This window comes from Syngnathus typhle, linkage group LG7, assembly GCF_033458585.1.
Source record: "Syngnathus typhle isolate RoL2023-S1 ecotype Sweden linkage group LG7, RoL_Styp_1.0, whole genome shotgun sequence".
Lineage (NCBI taxonomy): Eukaryota > Metazoa > Chordata > Actinopteri > Syngnathiformes > Syngnathidae > Syngnathus > Syngnathus typhle.
Window position 1 is genome coordinate 15,312,807 of NC_083744.1, and position 22,132 is coordinate 15,334,938.

General features: G+C 48.4%; 1 protein-coding gene across 3 annotated transcripts; it reads right to left on the reverse strand.

Annotated features, from left to right (window-relative positions):
* Positions 1-122: 122 nt before the first annotated feature.
* Positions 123-20,757, reverse strand: cttnbp2 (cortactin binding protein 2). 3 transcript variants are annotated; one of them, XM_061284187.1, is made up of 23 exons: positions 20,420-20,755; positions 18,063-18,170; positions 9,793-10,023; positions 7,121-8,456; positions 6,186-6,446; positions 5,993-6,092; positions 5,775-5,925; positions 5,468-5,662; positions 5,286-5,403; positions 4,959-5,216; positions 4,777-4,872; positions 4,539-4,618; positions 4,153-4,239; positions 3,798-3,897; positions 3,562-3,717; positions 3,238-3,410; positions 2,940-3,118; positions 2,669-2,877; positions 2,433-2,597; positions 2,206-2,257; positions 2,003-2,102; positions 1,806-1,907; positions 123-1,583 (listed from the first exon to the last, which is right to left on the reverse strand). In XM_061284187.1, the coding sequence occupies exons 1-23, from the start codon at positions 20,504-20,506 to the stop codon at positions 1,371-1,373; spliced, it is 4,557 nt and encodes a 1,518-aa protein (XP_061140171.1). In that variant the 5' UTR covers positions 20,507-20,755; the 3' UTR covers positions 123-1,370. The 3 variants fall into 3 exon arrangements, with proteins under 3 accessions (XP_061140171.1, XP_061140172.1, XP_061140173.1); XM_061284188.1 differs by lacking the exon at positions 20,420-20,755 and adding an exon at positions 18,480-18,617; XM_061284189.1 differs by lacking the exons at positions 123-1,583; positions 1,806-1,907; positions 2,003-2,102; positions 2,206-2,257; positions 2,433-2,597 and having other exon boundaries at positions 2,733-2,877; positions 2,940-3,143; positions 20,420-20,757.
* Positions 20,758-22,132: the final 1,375 nt, after the last annotated feature.

The following is a 22,132-nucleotide window of genomic DNA, read 5'->3' on the forward strand; positions in this document are numbered from 1 at the left end:
TTGTTGGATTTCAATTTTTCCTAATTTTTTTATCTGAATTTTTTTTTAATAAAAACACGTTTGTTTTCACTTTCCTCAAAGAACATTTATCAAATTTGTATAGCGAAAACTTTCAATCTGGCAATTTTTTAGTATTTTAATATTTTTTGTGCTACTTTTTTTTAAAAACCGCAAACAGCCATTGTACACCTTTGACTAACGTCTCTCCTGTACATATGTATACATACATGTATATAATTATATATTTCTCCATAGATTTATAAACATCAAAGAAATATTGGTTGAGAATAAACGCATACAGTGATTGATGAGAAAAGAAAGCTTGTAGTAGTAGTAGTATGGCTTACAGTACACGTCTAGTACTCACTTTCAAACTTTACAAACACTTTTCTTTAAAGTTTACTGTATAAACGTCATTGTGACGACGCGCTAATGCTAAAACTCTTATATACACGAAAAACCCTGATTCATGTCCAAGCCACAGAGCAAACACAAAAAGACTTAAAAGGGGGGAAAAAAAACAGCCGATGACGCAGAGCGACCGACAACCCAATAATTGCTTCTAGAACAAAAGTGTGGTCCCCAAAGTACACACAACAAAGTGTGACAAGTACAAACAGTTCAAACGTGGTCTGCTAAAAGGGAGGGAGGGAGGGAGGGAGGGGAGCGTGTGCACACCGTCATATACAGTAATACTGATACACCACTTACTGTAGATATCGTCAGATACACATTTGAAGAACCTACTCTCTTGCTTTTATTGAATACCAATCTATGAGATGTTTGTTTCTCGTGACTAAAAACATTTTCAAACATTGTGTTCATTTAAGCCTGGTACACACAATGGATTTCTTTGGGGGGTTAGTGGCGGGTTGTCATGTTAAGATATTTCTAAGAACAATTATTTCTCATATTCTCATATTTTCTTGCAAATCGCTACCTAGTGTAATTAATTATTTTCAGAAAATAACAGCTGAACAGGCAGTATAATTTTGTCGTTTAAATAAAGTCTTGCCTTTTTGAAAATATCAGACGTTTTAGTGTTTCATGCAAAAATAATTTGTTGAAGCTAAAAGTCGCTCATTTCCCAGATGTCATGTTAATGTGTGTACCAGGCTTGATTTCAATTGTGCTACCACGAGATATCTTCTAATATATATAATTATATACTATATTTATAATATTTCCCTAATATTTCTGACATTTATTCATATTTGTTTTCATCTTACTCTAAAGGTTTTCAGAGTATGACACTAACATTTCCCCTATGGTGGAACTAGCTGTCCACTTGTGATTGTTTTCTTCATATATTAATTTGTCTGATTGGCCCTTCTGTTGAAGGGTGAGGCTGTGTGTGTGTGTGTGTGTGTTCATTTGTGATTGTGTTGTTGTAGGAGCCAGATGTGCTCCTGTGATGATTTCTTGACATTGCTGCTGCCGTTTGCTTTGCTGCTGCTGTTGCTGTTGGCCGCGGCGATGCGAGGCGACTGCTGCTGCCCCCTGCTGGGCACGGGCAGATGGGATTTGATTCGAGGGCTGGAGCGGCATTGACTGCTCTGGACAACCGCATGCGTGAGCAGCGACTGCGGGGGACAGCAAACACTCAAATTTTGGCTCACATAATTCTTTTTCATCACAAAACATAAAAAAACAAACAAATGTAACAGGTGGCGTCTTCTCATGCAGCCCACTTGGACCTCAAACTTACGCTTCCGCCATTGCTGGCTTGGAGTATTTCTGAAAAGTGATTGGCTTAAATGGTCTGACAGTTTGGCGCCACCTGTGGCCCGTCAGCATGTTCTCACCGACTGAGCTGACTGGTCTTGGGCTACTTTCTGCTCTGTTGTAGAGGGCGGAGCTCTGGCGGGTGCAAACAGGAGGGTGTCATCGTCTTTGGATGCCCACATCTGGAAATTGAAAAAAAAAATAACACCTTTCTCAATAATCTCTCTTTCCCTGTATTTGATGATGTTTTAAATCTCAAATGCAATGCAGCGCGTACCTGTCTGATGTCCGGTTCTGACTTACTGGAGCACAACGACTGCAGTTCTTGGATCAGGTCAGTCTCATCGTCCGAGAACAAAGACAAACCGGACGCCTCCCTGCTCAAAACACACACGCATGTACATGTCTATCTGTCGTCGACCTCCCGCGGTAATCAACAATGCTGAATTGTAGATGCTGTAATATTAGAATTGAACATACCTGTGGATTTTGCCATTTGTGGGGCAGCTAACATCAGTGGAGGATACCGAGCCTGAAAACACAACCAAGATTTCAATAATGCCTTCCTACAAACTGAAAAAAAGGCAGAATTACTAATTATACTTCATACAACATGATTGGTGGCTGACTGAAGACATCAATCACGTTGCTTGAATCATCCACGAAAGCCTTAACGCGACATGATTGACGGCTGACATTAAATTTACCGTGTCTAAAAGAGCCGCTGGCCCAGCCGGAGACGGGCCTTGCTCTCTTTCGAGGGCTGGTATTGGATCGTCGCAGCTTGTCTCGACACTTCCTGCCGCTGCCGCCACTTCCTTTCAAGGAGTTGATGGCGGTCAGAGGGATGGCTCCGCCCCTGAATGCAACCTCTGAAGAGAGGGATTTGTTTTTATTTTTGAAATGGACAAATAATGATCCTAAAAAATCAATCAGTTCTGACCGTGGCGAGGGAGGGGGCATCCCCGCAGGACGGCCTTGTTGACCAGGATGCTGAGGGCGGCCTTCAGCACCGCCTGCTGGCCGTCGCTCAGAACGATGTTGCTGGGCAACGAGGAGGGGGATGAAGAGGAGCGCCTGGCCGTTAACCGGGAGATGATCGCCGCCTCTACGCGAGGAACCACCACCGAGCTCCACAGCCTAGACAACCACCTGAACGCATCGCGACAATCGTTAGTATTGTCCGCGTGTGTGTTTATGTACCACGGGCGTACCTGACAATGGCGTGCGCGTCGTTGGTGTAGACAGGGCAGGCCAGGAAGTGTCTGGGTCCCATCAAGGCCTCGTGGGTTCCTAGATGTGCCAAGCAGGCATTGAGCTGCTGCCAGACTTGAGCCACCCACAGCACGGCCTTCTCCATGACGCCGTCGCTGGACCACACCACACTTCCTGTCTGGAGGGGGACACGCAGGAGACCACTTGACGGACGAGAAAGGGGACAACTACTTTCGTTGGTGACATCATCGGCAAGTGTGAAATGTGGATGAGATGGAGACTCCAGAATTGTCTGACCTGGTGCAGCAGCTTCCTGCGCAGGCGTCTGGCCAGCAGGCCGTGCAGAGGCTCCTGGTCCCAGCGCAGGCGCAGCCAGCGGAAGTGCTGCTGCAGGCGGAGCTCTGAGCCTTGGAGGCGGGGCTTTGACAGGGACCCAATCAGGAAGCTGTGCTGGCAGAAGTGATGTGGACCTAAAGAGGAAATGATTTGAGTTTCTTGTCACGCTCATCAGTCTCTTAAATGAAAATAATTCTATTACAGACAGAAATGTTTTTTAACTAGTTAAGCTAACATCGTCCAGTCAACTGCCACACAATAATACCATGTATCGCGCATACTCACCAGCGTTGAGCAGTAAGGGGACACTGGACGTCCTGTTGTCCAAGCTGTGGCACAGATCTCCGAGCAGAGCCGGCAGGGATGCCGCCTTCTCCAGACCCTGCAGCAGCAGCACCAAGCAGACGCCGTGATCGGGCGCCGACGCCGGCAGCAGGAAGCCTGCGCGGGGGAGGAAGGCGAGGGTGAAGAGGAGCTGACGCGTCATCTCATGACCACAATGGCGATGATGAAGATCTCACCGCGGGAGACGAGGATGTCCAGCAGTTGCTCCTTAGTCAGACTTGGCTGCACCTCTACCTTCACCACCTCACACGCCTGACCACCCGCCTCCTGCTTAGACTGACATGAGGGGGGGGGGGGGGGTTGTCATGGAAACTCAAGACAATCTCACACATGCGTCTGGAGAACTGAAACCAGCAAAACATTGTACAAATACTATAATATTGTAAAACTGTGTTTTACAATAATCCAATAATCCATATGGCAATAATCAGCTAGGCGCTGGGTCGGCCATCAAAAAAAAAAAAAAAAGTCCTGACTCAAACTCCAACCCTATAACATCGATCTCACATTTCAGTGTCATCATCGTCACACCTTGATGCAGCGAGCCAGCAGAGCGGCGATGTAATCCTGACAGCTGTCCTCCAGGCCGTGAAAGATGACACTCCCGTATTGCTCCGCCTGTCACGTCAAACACACGCTTTAGGTTACAAATCTTGACTCGTCAACATCACACGCATGTCATGAGGCAAAAGGCAACATTATTTTCAAAGTGTAATATGGAGAGCATAATGTCTTTGTTGCCCAGTGTAATGGACTAAAAAAACTCCAATCTGTACAAACATGACAGGCAGGGGGTGCTAGAGTTGCCATAAAGACCGCCGCCACATCAAAAACCCCTGCAGCACTTTTTGCGCCTACGCTTCTTCTGTCAGCATTTTATTGTGTTTGTGTGTGTGTGCGGGGGTGTGTGCATTTACCAAGCGAACGTAGTTGAGCAGCACAGGCAGTGGAAAGAGAGACTCCAGAGCCAACTCATCAAGACACGACTCAGAGAGACCTGACCCCAAAAAATATATAAAATCATGAACATACACACACACACACAATTTCACGAGCGGTCGGTGAGCTGCAGGTTTCCTAGATGTCGCTGTGGGGAATTTGAATTGCTAGTAAGGCAAATTCACTGTCACAAGATGTTTTAATGCTTTTTCATACCTTTCAGTCGGACGGTGATGACCTGGCTAAGAGGTTTTCGCACGAGATCCCAAGGTGAGACAGAAAGTTCCTGATCGGGCCGCCACTCACATTCTCCTGCAACCACACAGACCCACATATACATTGATGTCAGGAGGAAGAGGAAATAATGTCAAATTAGCCAGGCACCATTGACTACTCACCAATTAGGACAGAGGTGATGCTGGCGGGTGTGAGGCCCAGCGGGGGGCGCTGTGCGTCCTCGCCACACAGCATATGCAAATGTGTGATGAAGGCGTTGCCAATGGAGGCACTCAGCTGAGACCAGCGCATGGAGCGCTCCACTGACAGTCTGCACAGCACTGACTGAAGCTCACCCGCCCGCTCCTCAACATCAACATCATCATCATCATGCATGGAAGTGGCTGAATACTGGAGAAGCACCAGGACGCGGTACTGATCTGCAACATGGGGGAGTGACACTTAAAAAATAATAATTAAAAAAAATCAAAAATCTAATTCAAACTCACTGAGATTTTCGAGGAGATCTTTGCAGTCATCCGTGGCAACGTCATGGATGGTACGACTACATTTATCTTTTCTCTCAATGTCCTGCTCACGGTGGCTACACAGAACCTCCAGACACTCCTACACACACGCACAATATTAACATCAACAGCCTTTGCATGAGAGCGGGTTCGATTTATCCCACCTTCAGGCCGAGAGCGGCCGCCATGTGAGCAGCCGTCCATCCGTCCGCGTTGGCGTGGTTCAGCAGGGCAGCGGGCAGAGCAGCGGCTCCATCGGGTCGGGGGCTCGCAGCGGGGTCTCCGGGGTGACAGAGGAGCAGACGCAGCGTGTCCGCGTGACCTGATTGCACCGCCGCGTGCAGACACGTGCAGCCGTCCTGCAGAGCACCATCAACTAATCAGTGATTTGCATTTTTTGTTTTCTTCGTCATTATTAGTACCAAAATGGCTGGGTAGCATCTGTCATTAGAACCTTAAAAAAAGTTATACCGTGGCCATTTGGGAGCGATCTGCGCCGGCGCTCAGCAGGATGTGGACACAGTGTTTCCTGCCCGCCCCGCTGGCCAGGAAGAGGGCGGTCTGGCCACCGTCGGCGGCCGCGTCCACAGCGGCGCCCGCAGCCAGCAGAGCCTCCACACAGCTGGCGGGGGGGGGAAGCAAAAATAAACAGTAGAAGGTGTAACTGTGATTTTTTTGTCTGTACTCACCTACTATGGCCGTGGGAGGCAGCAAAGTGCAAAGGTGTAAATCGGTTTTGGTCGGACACATCAGCAGGCGAGCCGGAAGACAGCAGCAGCTTCACGCACTCTGTGCAGAACGCACCAAAAAAAAACGGTCAATTCTAATCACTAATAGAGATGGAAGACCTGGACAAATCCAAACAATGGAGTGGTTACCCACCTGTGTGTCCGTGGTCAGCAGCAGCAAACAAGGCAGCAGTCAAGTTGTGGAGGTCTTGTGGTGGGTGGCGGGTAGGCTGGTTGTCCGTGGCAGTGGTGAGGTGGGCGTGGTCGGGCGTGATCGGGTGGGCGTGGTGAAGCAGCATTGACAATAAAGTGACATTTCCCTGGGAAGCAGCTTGGAGGAGGAGCAGCGGCCGCCCGCCGTCCAGGGCAGCGGGCCCACAGCTGCCGAGAGGGGAGACTACGGAGGGACACCAGCCTGCCGGGAGCACCAGAGAGGAGGGGGCGGAGGGAGCAGGGACGGAACAGGTTAAACCAGGGGAGGGTTGACAATCACACTAGAAGTGCTGAAGAGGAGGAAGAAGAACAGGCGGAGGAGGAAGGGAACGACATGCCTGAGTACATAAACACACATAAGAGCAGCCATCATCAATTGAAACACAAAAATACTTCACAGAAATATGGGAACTGTGTTTTTTACCTGAGAAGTGCAAAAACCCAAAAGACCAGTGAAGGAGGTAAGAAGTTAGGGTGCATGCTAAGCACAGGTTGGAAAAGGCAAAGGGTAGACGAGGCGAGAGCAGCCACTGGCATCAGCTTCAGGGAGGAAAGAGGTGATTGACCATCAGGAATATTTCAAGTTAAATGCAAGCCTCAGTGCGTCCCTCTCGTAGTTTTGTCTCACAAGCAAAAAAGCTAAGCTAACCGGTGGGACATAGAGCGGCGCTAGAGGACGGAGGAGAATTAAAAATGCAGCCTCCTATTGGACTGCGCTCTCACTGTGCTATGCTATAATATGATGTAAACGATTGGGCTATGCTAGCCCAAGCTAGGCTATACGTTGGGCTAGGCGCCGCAAGGAGAGCTGGAAGAGAGGCAGAGGCGAAAACTGGTAAAAGACGAAATATGGGAAGAGGAAGGGGTCCCCTTTACCTGATGCTGTTGCCAGGGGGCTGTCTGCGGGGGCACGGGGACTACAGTTGGATGGAGCACTAATGGAGAGGGAGGAGGGAAGGGGGTTGATGGAGGGGATGGAAGGGGTGACGACGACAGGGGGACTTTCTGCAAACTGGTCGGGCCCCGGGGAGCGACGGAGGGGCTGTGCACCCACCTGAGAGGCCGTCAGGGCTGGTACCAGGTCCAGGGTGGGTTTGGGCGGCAGCTGGGGTGTAGCTGATTTGAGCCCCACCCCATGAGAGCGTCCGCTGTCCCCCACTACTTTCATGGGCGGATGAGGGGGCGAGGGGGTCTGGGAGAGCCCGGGTTTTTTGGGAGGGATGGGAGGAGGGTTTCCCCGGTCGATTCTGGCCACAGTGGGGGACTTAAGGCCAATGGGGTGGCTGAGGCGGCTCGGGAAGGGCCCTCCTTCCGAGGCCGAGTGCGGCAGGCTGGGTCGCAGGCCCCCTGCTGGAGGGCTGGTGAAGCGCGACAGGACCTGGGTGACCGTGTGGCGCGCTTGTTGCTTGGCAGCAAAGTTGTCCCGGTTGTTGGGGGAGGGGTCCCGGGCCGGGGGACTCTGGGAGGCCGTGCCATTTTGGTCCTGTTCCTGGAACTTGTAGCGGGCCGCCTGGACGCGGGGGCTGACCCCAGTGGGTAGGCCGTGGGGGGGAGCTTGGGCCTCAGAGCCGTTCTCGCTCTGCGCCGGGCCGCTGTGGACGATTCCCCGAGCGGTGCTTTTTGGCAGGCTGAGAGCGGCGTAAGGGCCCGTGGTTGGTTTGGCGGCTATGGTAAGGGGAGTCTTCTTGGGCCCCTCCACCTCAGGGAGGGGCTGGTCCGTTTGGCAGGAAGCTGTTTGACAGCTGATGAGATCCGTGGCCACGGAAACTGAAGCTTTAGGCGGCGAGCAGGCGGGGGCGGCAGGTTGGGCCCCGTCCTTGGCACCCCCGCGTTCAGTTCTGAGCTGCTCCACCTGCTGCCGTAGGTTCTGGCTTTCTGCCTCCTCGCGGCCCAGCCTAGCCCGCAGCTGCTCACGCTCAGTGTCCAACTCAGACAGCTGCTTCTCCATCTTGGCCTCCATCTGCTGGCCGCGCTGCCGCTCGGCGCTCAGCTCGTCCCGCAGGCGCCCGGAGGCCAGGCCCTCCTCGTCCAGTCGGGCCTGGAGCTCGTCGAAGCGCTGCGACTCCTCCACCACGCGTGTAGCCAGTTGCTTGCACTCGCGCACCAGCATCATGACGATGTGCTTGTTCTTCTCGCGCTCGTCCTTCAGCTGCGCCGTCAGCTTGCGATGTTCCTTCTCCAGGCTCTGCAGCTGTAGCTTCTCCATCTCCAGCTGCCGCAGGAAAAACACAAACAGCATCTTTACAAACTTGATGACTAACTAAACAGCCAAATGACTCAATTGTGCCGTCAGCTCGGTTGTGTAACACTAGTCGTTGTGGGTCAGACCTCTGATCACTGCAATGACCCGTTCTGCTGTAATTGGAAGGCCGGCGCTATTGTTAGCCGGACGGCAGCTCGTGGGCCGAGGGTGAAGGGGTCCACCCCGCTAACGAGGCTCCCCAATAAAAGATCCTTCCATTGTGAAGAGGTCATAACAAACCAACTGTTGCCACTAGCTGCTAATTGGCAGGAGACTGCACTCTCAGCAGACCTCCGCCAAGGCTCTGGAAAATCCCACACTCGTGCGGCTGCTGACTCTGCTACTGTATGACATCAGAGACGGCGTGTCGGCTGGCCATTGAATTTTGATTGAGATAAATGTTAACATGGTTGGGGTGCGACATCACCTTGGCCGTGTTGAGCTCAAGGATAATTCATCAGCGAGCCCGCGGTAGCAGGATGACGAGAGCGGAAAAGGGGAGTGTGGATAAAGATAGCGCCGAGCGTGCGGCTGAAATTCCCTCTACCCAGCAACGCAAAGATCCCAGTGAGGCTCTTCTCCTCGTGAAGCTGTTGCCCGCATGTGCCACTGATCCGCTTTCACGCCAGCAGCTGCTTTGCGATCATCAAAATATTGTCCGTTTCAGCTAAGTGCAAAGATCAGAAGGTTGGAACATCAAAAGTTTTTGTACTCTGTGAACACAGACATTGTTTACAACCAGGCGGGTTTGTGTTCTGGAGGTTTTTTTTAAACTGGCTGCTATGATTGTGACCGCAACTGTAATTTAAAGCACATGCCGAATGCATAGGCACATTCAAAAACACGCTCTCTATATATTTAAGCGGTTACTCCCTTCTCGTGTGGTTGACTTAAACCTTCCAGTTGGCTCTCGACTGCTTCATATCTGCAATTTTCAAGCGGTTCAAGGAAAGGGCACACGATATTTATTCCGCTATCCACGCTTTTGAAATGCTACAATCCCATTTTGCTTTTATCTAAACAATTTCACCGCAGCATACCTCACGGCGGGAGGGACGGGGGTGCACAAAATCCCAAAGAGACCCCAGGAAAAGCTTATGCAGTCATAAACACACTTAGTCAAGCGGTGAGAATAGAAATGACGCACCAGAAGAATGGGTAGTGTAAACGTGAATGTACGCACACACACTTTAGGCCCATTCCAGTCATTTCATACCAAATTTGTGTAAAGATTTGACTGCTTCAAGATTTGAAGTTGGTGACATAGTTACTAGGTGACAGTCAATTCGGCCCGGAGCTGCCTTACCCTCTTCTGGCGGCTCTCGGCAGCGGCCAACTGCGCAGACATGCGCTCCTGCATCTTCCTACAGTGCGCCATGACGGCCTCCAGGACGGACATGGGGTTGGAGCCCAGCGGCCGCCGCTCCTTGTCGCCTCGCGGGACGCTGCAGTCAAAGTCCCGCTGCAGCGCCAGGAAGGGGTCGGTGAGGCTGTAGCGGCTGTAGCGCTCTTGCAGGAACACTTCTTTCCTTTGAGCCTACCAGAGAAAGGACAAAATAAATGTAAGCAACTCCATTGACCACTAAAACTCGACTATGTAGTTTTAGTTCACTGTGTTTTTTATATTGTGGACATTTTTTCATTAAATATGCTGCATAAATGATCTGTCGGTCAGCTTCTATAGACGGCCACTTTGTCTGGGATGCGAGAGAGTGAGTCGGGGGGGGCGACTGACCACGCCTGTCCGTCAGACCTTGAGCGATGTTACGACAAGTACGTCGATATATCGACTGTGTGTGTGTGTGTGTGTGTGTGTGAGCTGCACAGGCTCATTTCGCTGTAGCTGACCTTCAAACACAAGAACACCACGCATTTGTCAGTAGTGCCCTTTAAAGTGTTTATCTTTCACGAGCAAAACGATGATTACAGTGTGTTCGAAGCGAGTAAACTAAACAGTGGAATCTTCCTTTGACGCTTGTGACACCTGTACGTGTCGTGCAAGTCAGGAAAAGGAGCAGAGTGACGGGAAAATAGATTGAAGTCTGAAAAAGAACAAATGAGAGACACAAACAGAAGCCTAAAAAGGAAGCACCAAGTGTAAGGCATTTGGAAAGAAGCCAGAAAACGAAGCACAAAGTAAGAGGGAGGCAAACAAAGGCCTAGTAAGGAAGCACGGAAAAGTGGACAGACATCTGAAGAAGTAGTACAGAGGAATAGAACAAGAAGCTTGAAAGAGTTACAAGCAGAAGGAAATTTAGAAATTATATTCCGAGACCAGTGTACAAACAATGTAAACGCAAAGTAGTTCGCATTAGCAATAGCATTAGCTAACACTAGACATCAGGGAGACATGACTGGATGGCTAGTGGTGCTAACATGTTTCATGAGTTTCGTATTGAATAATTATTGGCTAAAATAGCTGACATAAGTCAACAGTTGGCTAATTGCCATTAGCAGGAAGGCTAACATAAACATCATTTTCTGTATCAGCAGAAAAGCTAGCACAGCTTACATGATCTGTCTACTTTATAAAAAACAACAACAGCAACATTCATGGCAATGTTGCAAAAATTGTGCATGCTAGCGCTAATTCGTCTTGTGTTACTCTATGAATGCTAATCACAAGCTAGCTATCCCAACCATCTGCTGGACTTCGGCTAGCGTCAGGACTGCAAAGCTTTGCACCCAAGTGTACGTTTACATACACGAGCATGACTTGCAGCTATGTGTGTGTGTGTGTGTGTGTGTGTGTGTGTGCGTGCGTCGTCAGCAGCTCCTTGCTATCTATTTTTATCTGTTTAATGGCACCATAAACCCATGCAGGCCCCCCTGCTAACCCCCTTTCCTGCTTCATTAAACTGTGTTTTCCCTATGGGCAAAACAACAAAAATCCCCCCCAACATCTGATACTGACACTTGTAGTCGTGTGTGTGTGCGTGTGTGCGTGTGTGCGTGTGTGCGTAGGCCTGTAACAACTCAAAGTTACTGTAAGATGCGACTCATCTCAATTTTCTGAGCCCCGTGGTCTGACCCTACCATTAGCGGTAGCCAGCGTTTTGCTCACTCCAGAAAATGTGCCCTGACAGGATGTTAGATCAGGCTTGCAGAAGGAATTAATTCAATTTGCTCTTGAGCAACAGAAAATGGATTTAGCGATGTTGTTGTGATTGTGTCATCCCTTTTCACTTGGCTAGTTTAACATGAGAACATTTGCACGCACACAAACACACGGATCAACATGGATCATGGTCGCCACTGTGTTGGCGGGATGCGGGAAGGCCGAGCAACAAGCCAACAGGGATAATTTCAAATATATCATATCGACTACAATATCACAGCGCTCAGCACACACAATGAAGCCCGTAAACGCAGACACATGGACACACTCAAACACACATACATGGTTGATTTATTTTTCCAGTATGTGCATTTAATTTCCTGATTAGAAAAGGTCAATTTGTTCGAGTGGTCATAAAAGTTCAAATCGTAAATTATCTTTTATCGAAATAACGCTTAAAACTGTTGCGTCCAATAAAAACTACAACGTGGTGAGGCTCCGTTTCAAGCTGTGGTCATGTTTGATTGGACCACGATGTCTCTTCCAAGGATCAAAAGCCTGCCGCCATCCAAAACAATGTTGGCAGCTAGCGCCGACCGTTGGCAGGGCGAGAAACCACCGTGGCGCCAATCAGAGACTCGTTAGCACACCAGCGGGATGGAAGCAGGAGGTGCGTCCTCTAATGCCAACGCTTACTGTGTGTACATTTGATGCTGAGCCAAAGCGATGGCAGTGAGCTAGCTGCTTGATAGCGTTCATCAAACACAACTTGTGATGGACAAAACTTAATTGACTCAGCTCAGAATTCATTTGACTTAATCTCGTTCTGTACCGGCAACTAGCGGCGGGGTATCTGAAGCTAGCTTGTACGCCTCTGTTGCTCGGGAAACTGGTCGTCGAGACAAAAGACGTTCTGCGAGGGAGCCCGAGAACGGCGCGTACTTCGCCCACGTCTGCCGGAACACCAACCCGAGGAAGAAAAAACTTGGCTGCCCCCAGGCGGGAGGAAGCGGATAAAAACGGAGGAGCTGCTTCAGCTAAACCTAATTGTCGACGCTACGCTGTGATTGCTCGACAGGCGGTCGTGAAGGCGGGGGATGGATCCGGAACTGACAAGAGATTTAAAAAAAAAAAAAAAAAGAGGATTTTGTTCTGCTTTGAGAGACAGTTTATCTGATGTGCATCTTTGGGAAGCCTTGGTCGGCTTTAATTTTGAAGTTGGCCCTTGTAATGCATAATAGGAGCAATCACTTAGATCCAACTGATGATGCGTCCATTTTGCGGGCACCCTGTGAAAGAGGCTTGTGATGAATCCTGCTAACGAGGTGACAGAAGTGGAACAAAGTCAGATCAAGGGCTAGTAAGGCCTAGGGAAGTCCATGTGGCTTGTAGCGTGCCACGGGGCTTCCCTTCGGACGTGGTGGCCCACATCCAGGAGGACTTTGTCATCTTCTGCCATTTCCTATCCTGATCTAATGCTGAGCATCCACAGTCGTTAGCCTCCACACACACATGGGACGACCCCCCCCCCTTATCCGGCATGCAGATCCCGGAGGCGGCTGCACTTGTCGGGCAGGTGGCACGAACATCTGCTTGAGCATTTGGCCACAAAACATCTGCTTGGCTACAACATATTTTTCCGCTTTTATGAGCAACAGTATATCAACATCAGAGGTGAATAGAACATGAAAACAGCTATATAAACAAAGCAGGACTATCAGATGGAAACAAAATGGTGGATCTTGCACATCGACTGGCATTGACCTCACGCTCTCACGGCGACAACATCCCAAGCGCCCTCCCGCCCGTCGAGTCGTGACTCAGGCAAGGTTTGACATTTAAATGGATGCCCCCCCCACCACCACCATTCCATGCTCACGGACGTTCTTTACGTAATACACGCCTCTAAGGTAGCTCATGTACAGCGCATGATATTTCACGTAAGAATCTCAAATATGGCCGACTCTCATCAGTTGTGTTCTTGTTGCAACGACTCCGGGTGAACTCCCACGCTCGCTCGTCTGTGATGCCGCAACTACACACAAAGCACGGCGGATGAAAGCCTCTCGTCTTCTCTCCTTTGATGCCGGCCAGAAAAGATGAACGTCATATTGGAAAAGAAATGTTTGATTTTCCCCTCCATCCTCCTCATTTTCATTTCTTTGGCAGTGGTAACCTGAAGTGGACCTCTCGCAGCTGCTGCCTTCATTCACACGCACAGTCGCACACTGTCCGGTGTGGGGAAGTGTTAATTGATGCGAGAGCACGACAGAAGAAGACGTTCTCTGCCCATTCACGCTCAAATGCATGCTGGGCGTCGGGTTCGATTCCCAATCGGTGTTACGGAAGTTGACGAATAGAAGGAGCGAAACGTTGGCCTCAATAAGAGAGGAAGAGGAGGAGAGCGAGCGTTGCAAGTGGAGAAGATTAGACGTTGGCTATGACCTACTTCCGCTCAGCTCTTCACCAATCCTTCCTCTTCATCGCCGACCCGGTTTTGCGCGCCGAGGACACGCAACAACGTGAACAAGCACACGAAGGAAGGCTTAAAATGACGTTTCTCATCAGGATTTTTGCGGCCTGTCACTCATAAGAGATCACGGTGCAAGCAATATATCTATTTATGTAACTTGTTTATTTATTTATTTATTTATTTATTGTAGTGCGGGAACTAAGATAAGAAACTTAATTGGTTCTGCGAGCCCGTATGTATGATGAAACATTCGGAAAATTAGACACTTAATGAATGGAAATAAAATGGGGAAGAAAAAAAAACTTGTGACATCTTCAATAGTACCGACAAAGATGAAATATTGCCAGGTCAATCTAAGACCCTGAAAAATCTATCCCTTGTACTAAAAGCATTTTTTTTTTTGCTGTGAAAAGACTTTGGAATGCATCATGCATGCATCCATACGAGCACTCAGACACGCTTCTTCCCCCCCGTGGGAGCGAGGAGACGCCTTCAGCTGACAGCACTTGGAGAGGGAGAGAGAGAGAGAAAGAGAGAGAGGAAAAAAAGCTAGGCTCTCAGGAGGCTTCCGGGAATGGAAGCGGAGTGGGTGGGGGGGGGGGGCAAAGATTGACACTCGGGCTCTTTTCAGCCTCATTCTGGAGCGGAATGTCGGTGGGTGGCGGTGAAACACGAGGATGGGTGCCTGCGGAGGGTCCAGGTAGAGAGGACTGGTTGCTAGGCAGCCCACCAATAAGAGCATGCCGTGTCGTTGCGTGCGTTCGTGTTTGCAGCGAGCAAAAGTTTGCATGTCGATGGTAAATATTTGATGCCAATTATCATGGAAGAAAGGCACGATCGTTGAATAATTGAATTCCCAGCGTTGCTGAGAAGTCAAAATTGTAAAATAATTCTTCTAGAAAACGGGGCAAACATATTTGATCAGATTTTATTTTTGTAATTCATGAGTTTCATTAATTTATGCGCCACTTGCCTATTCTTGGCTGCAACCCTTTTGTTTTGACTTGCTAATTATATCAGACAATGTGTAATTATTTTTCATTTTGTTTTGATTTATGCTTTGTGATATAAAAAATTCTTAACTTGAATTTCAAGCTTGTTTGAAAAAAGTCATAAGGTATGAAGCCTTATAACTTTTTTTTTCTTTTCTTTCAAATGAGAAATCAACGAGCATTCTGGACCTCGGATCTTACTAGTCTTAGAATTTCCCCAACATGTGGTCCATTGCGAACAAACGTAAACAAAGTATTATTACATCAGAGGCTAAGTATCAGCATTAGGAGACTGATGTTGTAATATGCGGGTCAAAGGCTCGGCTAATCAGTTCAAACCTGTGCATGAGTGAAGAGTTTCCACGGCAACGGACTCCATCAGAGCCACACTCTCCGGTTTAATAGCTAGCGTAACACGCAATGACACAATTACACACAACGATTGATGTGGGGGCAGAGAGGACAAAAAGAAGATAAAGGGAGAGAGATGGCAGCGTGCTGAGGGCAAACGCCGGAGAAGCCCAGCAACAGGACGTGCCTTAAATAGCGAGATGCTGGCCGCTAACGTCACGCCGCCCGGCCGCCCGCCCGCCCGAGGCATGTGTTATGTTACGTTGCATTGCGCCAAGCATGTATGGGCCGGCCGCTGACAGCGGCTTAGTCATGTGGTGGATCACGTGACCTCGCGGGGACCGACGTTCCAAGAATTCAGACCTCCCGTCACGGTTGACCTCAACTCTACTCGCGAAGCTTCCATAGCAACACTCTATTCTTACTTATTCCTAAACTGTGCTACGTGGACAAGTCATCGGATTTCACTGCTACGATCGCACGAACACACACTATGACAAAATTTGATTTTTTTTCCCCCTACAATCAAGTCGTTTTGGATACGTGCTTCAAATTTGGTAGAAATGAGCCAAAATGGAGCCTTTTTTTGGCGGCTGTACTCATGATAGACCATTTTTCATTTTGCTCAATCAAATTTGCCTCAGAGCGGAATTTTCAAAACACTTCAGGGGGTAAGGATTTTTTTTAGATCAAACCAAAATGGGATTTTTTTTGCAGTTTTCCTGATAGACATGGCTGGCAAATTTCAAGTTGATGATTGATCAAAATTAAATTTGGAGGAAATCTAGAGATTGATGCAGACTAAATGGCAGACTTCCTTGTCCCACACTCGACAAGACCTTAGCCAACATTGTGAATCTTGTTTTCCCAAAGGGCAACTTGGTCACACTATGTATTAGCCTTAAAGCCAGTGAAGTTCCCTTAACCTTCTGCAAATAAGAAACTTCATTGTATTTGATTTTTTTTGTGGTTGAACACATGAGATGTTCACCTTGGCCAAAACATTGAGCATAGTAACCATATTTCTTATTCAACAAAACAGCACGTGTGTTCTTTTGGGCAAATAGCAAACGTTCTGTTCTTTTCACGCATGGAGACTGTTTTTGTGGGTCTACTCAAAATGGATATGCCCACCAAATTTAACACCACAAAGGGGAGCTTTTGCCATGTGGGTTGACAAGGGTCTATCTACTGCTCCTGGTGACTTTGCAGCCATCATGGCCAGTGTCCAAGTTTTTCATTTCCTCTTTAACATTCCCTTTGAAATGACAACTCAAATGACAGAGTTCACAACCTTGAGTTTGGCTGGGAAACGCAAATAAGTCAAACAGTTGTGCGACCAAGTTCCTTCAAATGAGTCAACGTTTACCGGGGCACCGTTTAGCATCGCTTGCAGATTTAATTTTATTTTTTTTATTTTTTACACGCACGGCTCTACCTGCCGATATCTAAAAATAACTACGCAGAGAATTCCATAGAGACGCACGTCGCCTTTTTGACGAGCTTGCGCTAATCATGTGACAGCGTCACCATTGTTGTTGGGCTAATCAGCTTACAAGCTCCTTTCTTTTTGCTTGGACGAAACCCGATACGGCGGATCAGCGGGGCTTTAGCCACATGCTAATTAATCTGCAGCTCCGAAGCAGCTTACTAACGCCACGGAGCCTGGCGACGAGTGATGGATCAGTGCTAGTGCGTCCTCGCGGGAACCCGCGTACAAGTTCATCTGACATCCACAGCTGACGTCTTCTCGGAGATGTTCCACGTGGGATCATCTTCCAGGTGCCGCGGTGAGACTCGTAAGACTTATGGAGTCTACGCTACGGATGCCTGCCTCGAATGACACCGGTCTGCCCAGAACAACCAAGATCATTGCGCAACTCACTGAAACCTGGCCGGGACGGAATGCAGATTGCAATCAAGATTTAAACATTAGACAAAATCCATGATTAATTAACTTTGCCTTAAAGGGGACATACGATGGGAGAAGGCACCAGGGAGGTCTTTCGGATAATAAAAACTACTAAAGTCACGTTTAAAAATGAGAAAAGTTTCGAGTTTTTGTGGGGTAATGTATCTAAAAATGCTGTTCAAATTTTGTTTTGCATGTTTCAGTGCACCTCATGAGAAGACGGTTGGTTTTATTTCCCAAGTGTTATACTTTCTCTTTTTCTTACCAAGTGACGTAATGTCAAGTTAGAGGCGACTGACCCGAACACTGAAAAAGGCAGTCGGCAGTTTTTGTTGTCACGTGTAATACGCATGGCCTATAAACCAGCGAGTTCAATCGACTTAACTTTATGGTACTGTAAAAGTCCAGGCTGCTATCAACGAAACTATAGACGGGAAGTTGCACATCATATCAAATCAAGGCCACACGCACGCACAGCCACACTCGAATAATTGAATTACATTGGTCACCAAGCCAGAAGCAACCAGAGAAGTCTCATAAAAAGAAAAAAAGCTCCAATAGTTGAGATAAATGCAAATACCTGCAGGAAGTAAAAACATGCAGTTCCTATCTCGGCTAGGAAAAACAACAAAATACCCAAATGACACCAAAAAGAAATCCGCAAAAGCCAAGGATGAAAACCAACGGCGGTTTGAAATAAAAACTTCCCCTAGCACAGCTAAGCTTGGCTAAGCTAAACAGCGCAAGCCAAGTGAGCGGACTGCCAATTTTCAAATGGATCACGACTCACCCTGAGGGCCTCGATGACCAGGTCGCGGGCCTCCAGCTCGCCCTCCATGATGCTCAGCAGGGTCAACAGCTCCGGCTTGCTCAGGTTATCCATGTTGAAGTTGCATTTCTGAAACACCAAAAACACCAGTCAGGCTTTTCGGCGGCAACCGCTTCTAAAATCTTATAGCGTGTAGCCAAAACACGTAGACGCATTGACACAACTGCAATGCGCTCCTCCTGGCATCATACTGCTCTAATTAAACGCAACCGTCCAATTAGCCGAGCTATCTCGTCCTACCTCACAGCCATTAGAGCCTAATTATGTTTAGCTAGGTCATTAAGCAGCTCCTTGCAGCTAGCGGGTCAGGATGATTGTAATCGGGCTTGACCACACCACTTGTTGCCACAATTAAAAGCTTTTTTCCGCTTCACTTACGAAAGGCAAACAGTTTAGGTGTCCTTTCTGACAGGTGGGTCGGCGGGAAGTCCGACCTGTGATGAAATTTCAAAGCGAGCTGTTTATTCAGTTTGAGAAGAATGTGATGCGCGTTGGATGGTGTCAAAAGGCCCCCCGCAAACAAGAAACTTCCCCCCTGGCTTAAGCCAGCGACAGCGAGTGTGAGCAAAGAGCAAAGTGCTTTATTTAACCAAGGTATGGCAGCGGCGGGGGGGGGGTTCATTTAGGGTAGTGGGAGGGCACGGAGAAGGAAGCGAGCGAGCCGAGGAGGCTCGACTACCATGTGCACCTGTTTCGCCTTGCCGCCAAGCGAAAGTGTCTTGGAGAGAGCTCCGCAAAGGGGGGAGGGCAAGACGGAGGGTGACACGGTACTCCCAGCTATGCCCGCTGAGTCACTGAAATTAAGACCAATTTAGAAAGGTGTCTGGTGAACACAACCCACCTCCCCCCTAACAGCACCTCCTCCGCAGCTCTTCACCTCGTACTGCCACTCAAACCCACGCGTGCGCTTTCACTCGCTGCTTGCATGTAAAAGCTGCCACGGAAATAACCGGAATGCTAAACAGACCCTGACAAACATGGCGACCAATGGCGTGTCCAGACTGACGACAAAGTTAGCTTCTCCAACAAATTGGTGCATAAGGGGTTTAATGGCAAAGCCAAGGCTGCTTAATTTATTTTAAAAAATCTAAATTGATAAAATTACTTAAAAACAGTGGGTAGAGATGCCACAAGATGGCAGCAAAGCACTGACAATGGAGAGGATCATAAAGCATCAACACCATGCATTTGCATGTACACAAGGATAAACTCATGTTACATCAGTGATTGTATTCAGTAGGGAAAAAGAAACAATCTCAATTAACCTAGCAATACCAAGATTCCACCAGATGGCGCCAGAGTAATTTTGTTACACAAAAAAGTGGGAGATTCTCAGCAAAAACAAAAACAGAATACTTTCCAAAATACGAATGCCGAAATGTAAATGATATACAATCGTCCCTGACACAACAGACGCAATGATTTTTTTCCGATCTTTTAACCGTCTCGCTGTTCAGAGTGTTAACCGCTAAAAGCACCAGACTGTCCTCGCCAGGCAGAAATGTCTATAAATCCACAAAGTCATGTCAGCTGCATGAGTTTGGAGTCCAGGTGGATTTTAGGTTGGCAAACCGTATTCGCCACGAAATCTTTCTTGAAGCCGCCCCCCCTAACAAAAAAATATATTAGGGCCTTGGTTTGGGAATAGTTGAAATCGTAGAAATTGTCAAGAAAACAAATACTCAAGTAGAGAACAGACACCTCCAAAATCTACTTAAATACAAACTCAAACTATCTTTGTAGTTGATTACTTGCCACAATTGCAAGTAGGTGTGTGTCAACAAATGAAGCCAGAGCATCTGGTCACAGCAAAGTGAAGAAATAGCACCTCCTCAGGGTCCAAGAGCTTCCCAGGGAACCTGAGAAGGTTCCGCTTGGTTCCACCTGAGCATCATGTCACAAACTAACCTGTCAAGCCATCCGTAACTTAGACAAAAAAAATGTGCAAATGTCGTCGTTGCTTACAATGTGAAGCCATTTCGTGTCACTTCTCCATCACGGGACGAAGGTTCGAAAAAGCTTCGAGGCGAACAAAAGAATTCTCCATCACGAATGGAAGCCAAGCTGAGGGAAAGCTCGTCATTTTGTCATGGTGGGTTACGATGTGTGAGGGGGAGGTGGTGTTTTTCACGGGGGGTGAGCTATCTGGTTCGGTTCTGATCTGGGCCGAACCGACACGGACGTTTGTTGTCCTCCGGACATTGTCGCGAGAAGCCCGGCGGCCACTCACCGCTGATTCATGTGCGACATTTCTCGCCCTGGCTCTGACTAAAACCCCCGCCAGGTGATTTCCACGAAGCTCCCCCTCGGTGTCTTACCGTGTCGACGCTTCCCAGCACGGCGGCGGTCAAGGCTTGCTGTACCGGGGGAGGAGGCTGCTCTCCGCTGGTTCCTTCCGACGCCATCTTCGTACTGTGGCGGTGCGCTGACTGTCGGAGAGCGGGAGCGGGCTCATCCGCCGCCGCTCGTTAACTAGTTCGCTGCTGGACCAGAGTCATCCGCACGCCCAGGGCGACATGAGTCCGGGAAGGAGGGAGATAAAGCACAAGGTGGAGAAGAAGACGAAGAGGGCCACGAGAGGGGTCGAGGGCGACAGCCGTAGAGAGGAGCCCGCAGACCAATGAGTCGATGGAGGGAGTGGGGGGCCGATGGGAAGGGAGGCGGGTAATAAAGGGGGGCGGGCCCGGAGAAGCTAGCCAGGCAGGCGGACAAATCCAGATGTAAAAGGAGGCGCGTGCTTCTAATGACTGACAAGAACATTTGTGGGAAAGAAAGCTGCTCGAAAACATCATCATCATCATTCTGTCATCTCTATAATTCTGTGTCGCTATACTGAACAGTATAGCATAGCATTGCATTACATAGCAGTATAGCACAATGATCCCTCGCCACTTCGCGTTTCGTTTATCACGGCTTCCTTACATCGCGGATTTTTTTTTTTGCAAATTAAAAAAACATTTAAAAGTCAATATAAAACTTCTAAATTGAGGAAACATGCGTCCAACCTTTAGGACAATGTAGTATTGCTCCAAAGTCCGTTTTCGCCGGTCAGCACGATCGCGAATTAGCATCTTTCCGCTAACTCGTTAACCTGCCCAGTACTTCTTGTTGGTGACCGTACTTCGCGGATTTCACTTATCGCGGGTGGTTTTTGGAACCAATCATCCGCGATAAACGACGGATTACTGTATACAGTAGTACTGCGTACTATTTTCACATGATTTTTTTGATGCCGAAAAGAAAATCTGTTTGGGGCCATTAAAACAGTATGTCTGACGAACGTCTTTGCAACCTACAACAAACCCCGACGAAAAAACGACATTCACTACGTTTACTAATATGCTTTAGGACCACAGTGATATGTTCTGATCTCTCCTGAACTGCAGTGTACTCCGAATGAGCTGCATGTGCCGTATTGTGTCGTATAAAACTAGTTCAGCATAAAATTTAGGGTACGACAGTGGCAGCGAATGAGCCTGATGTGTCATTGTCATATCTACGGAAACAGGAGCTCAGCGTTAATCTTACACGAGTTAAAGCTCCCGCTTGAAACCTCCCCGCTATGGATATAGTCGTGGCGGCACGGCGGGAAAGGGAGGACGGAGGCCTTCTCGGCTCCCAGATGTGGTTTTAGGATTAACGGATGTAGTTGATCCAGGCCGCTGGTGCAGAATGAGGTTAGCGCGTCTCTATTTAGGTCAAACGTTGGCAGCAAGTGCCGCTCTCGTATTCCCCATTTTAGTACGCGCTTGGTGTTGGGAAAAAGAACTTGCTTCCGTAGTAGTAGTTGCAGTATAATATACATAGAGTATGGAGTATAATGTATACATAGTAGTATTGCTGTATCATCGCTGTTGTGTCATGTAGAAACGTAGTGTGCCGTCTGATCATGTATGAAATCCTAACAGGCTGTTAGAAGAGCACACCTCCACCATGAGTCTATTAATCCCGTGCCTCTTATCATTCATCAGTGGTCGTGACCACCGCTGACATGCCAAGGACGGCCTTCTGTCATTCCAAGAGCATGTCCT

Bases quoted from the DNA above. Each gene is read 5' to 3' on its own strand.
- cttnbp2 (XM_061284187.1), bottom strand. From the start codon at position 20,506: ATGGCGTCGGAAGGAACCAGCGGAGAGCAGCCTCCTCCCCCGGTACAG. The intron at 5,663-5,774 runs GTATAACTTTTT...GGTGCTCTGCAG, and splicing joins ATCGCTCCCAAATGGCCACG to GACGGCTGCACGTGTCTGCA. The intron at 2,258-2,432 runs GTAAATTTAATG...TTGTGTTTTCAG, and splicing joins CAGCGGCTCTTTTAGACACG to GCTCGGTATCCTCCACTGAT.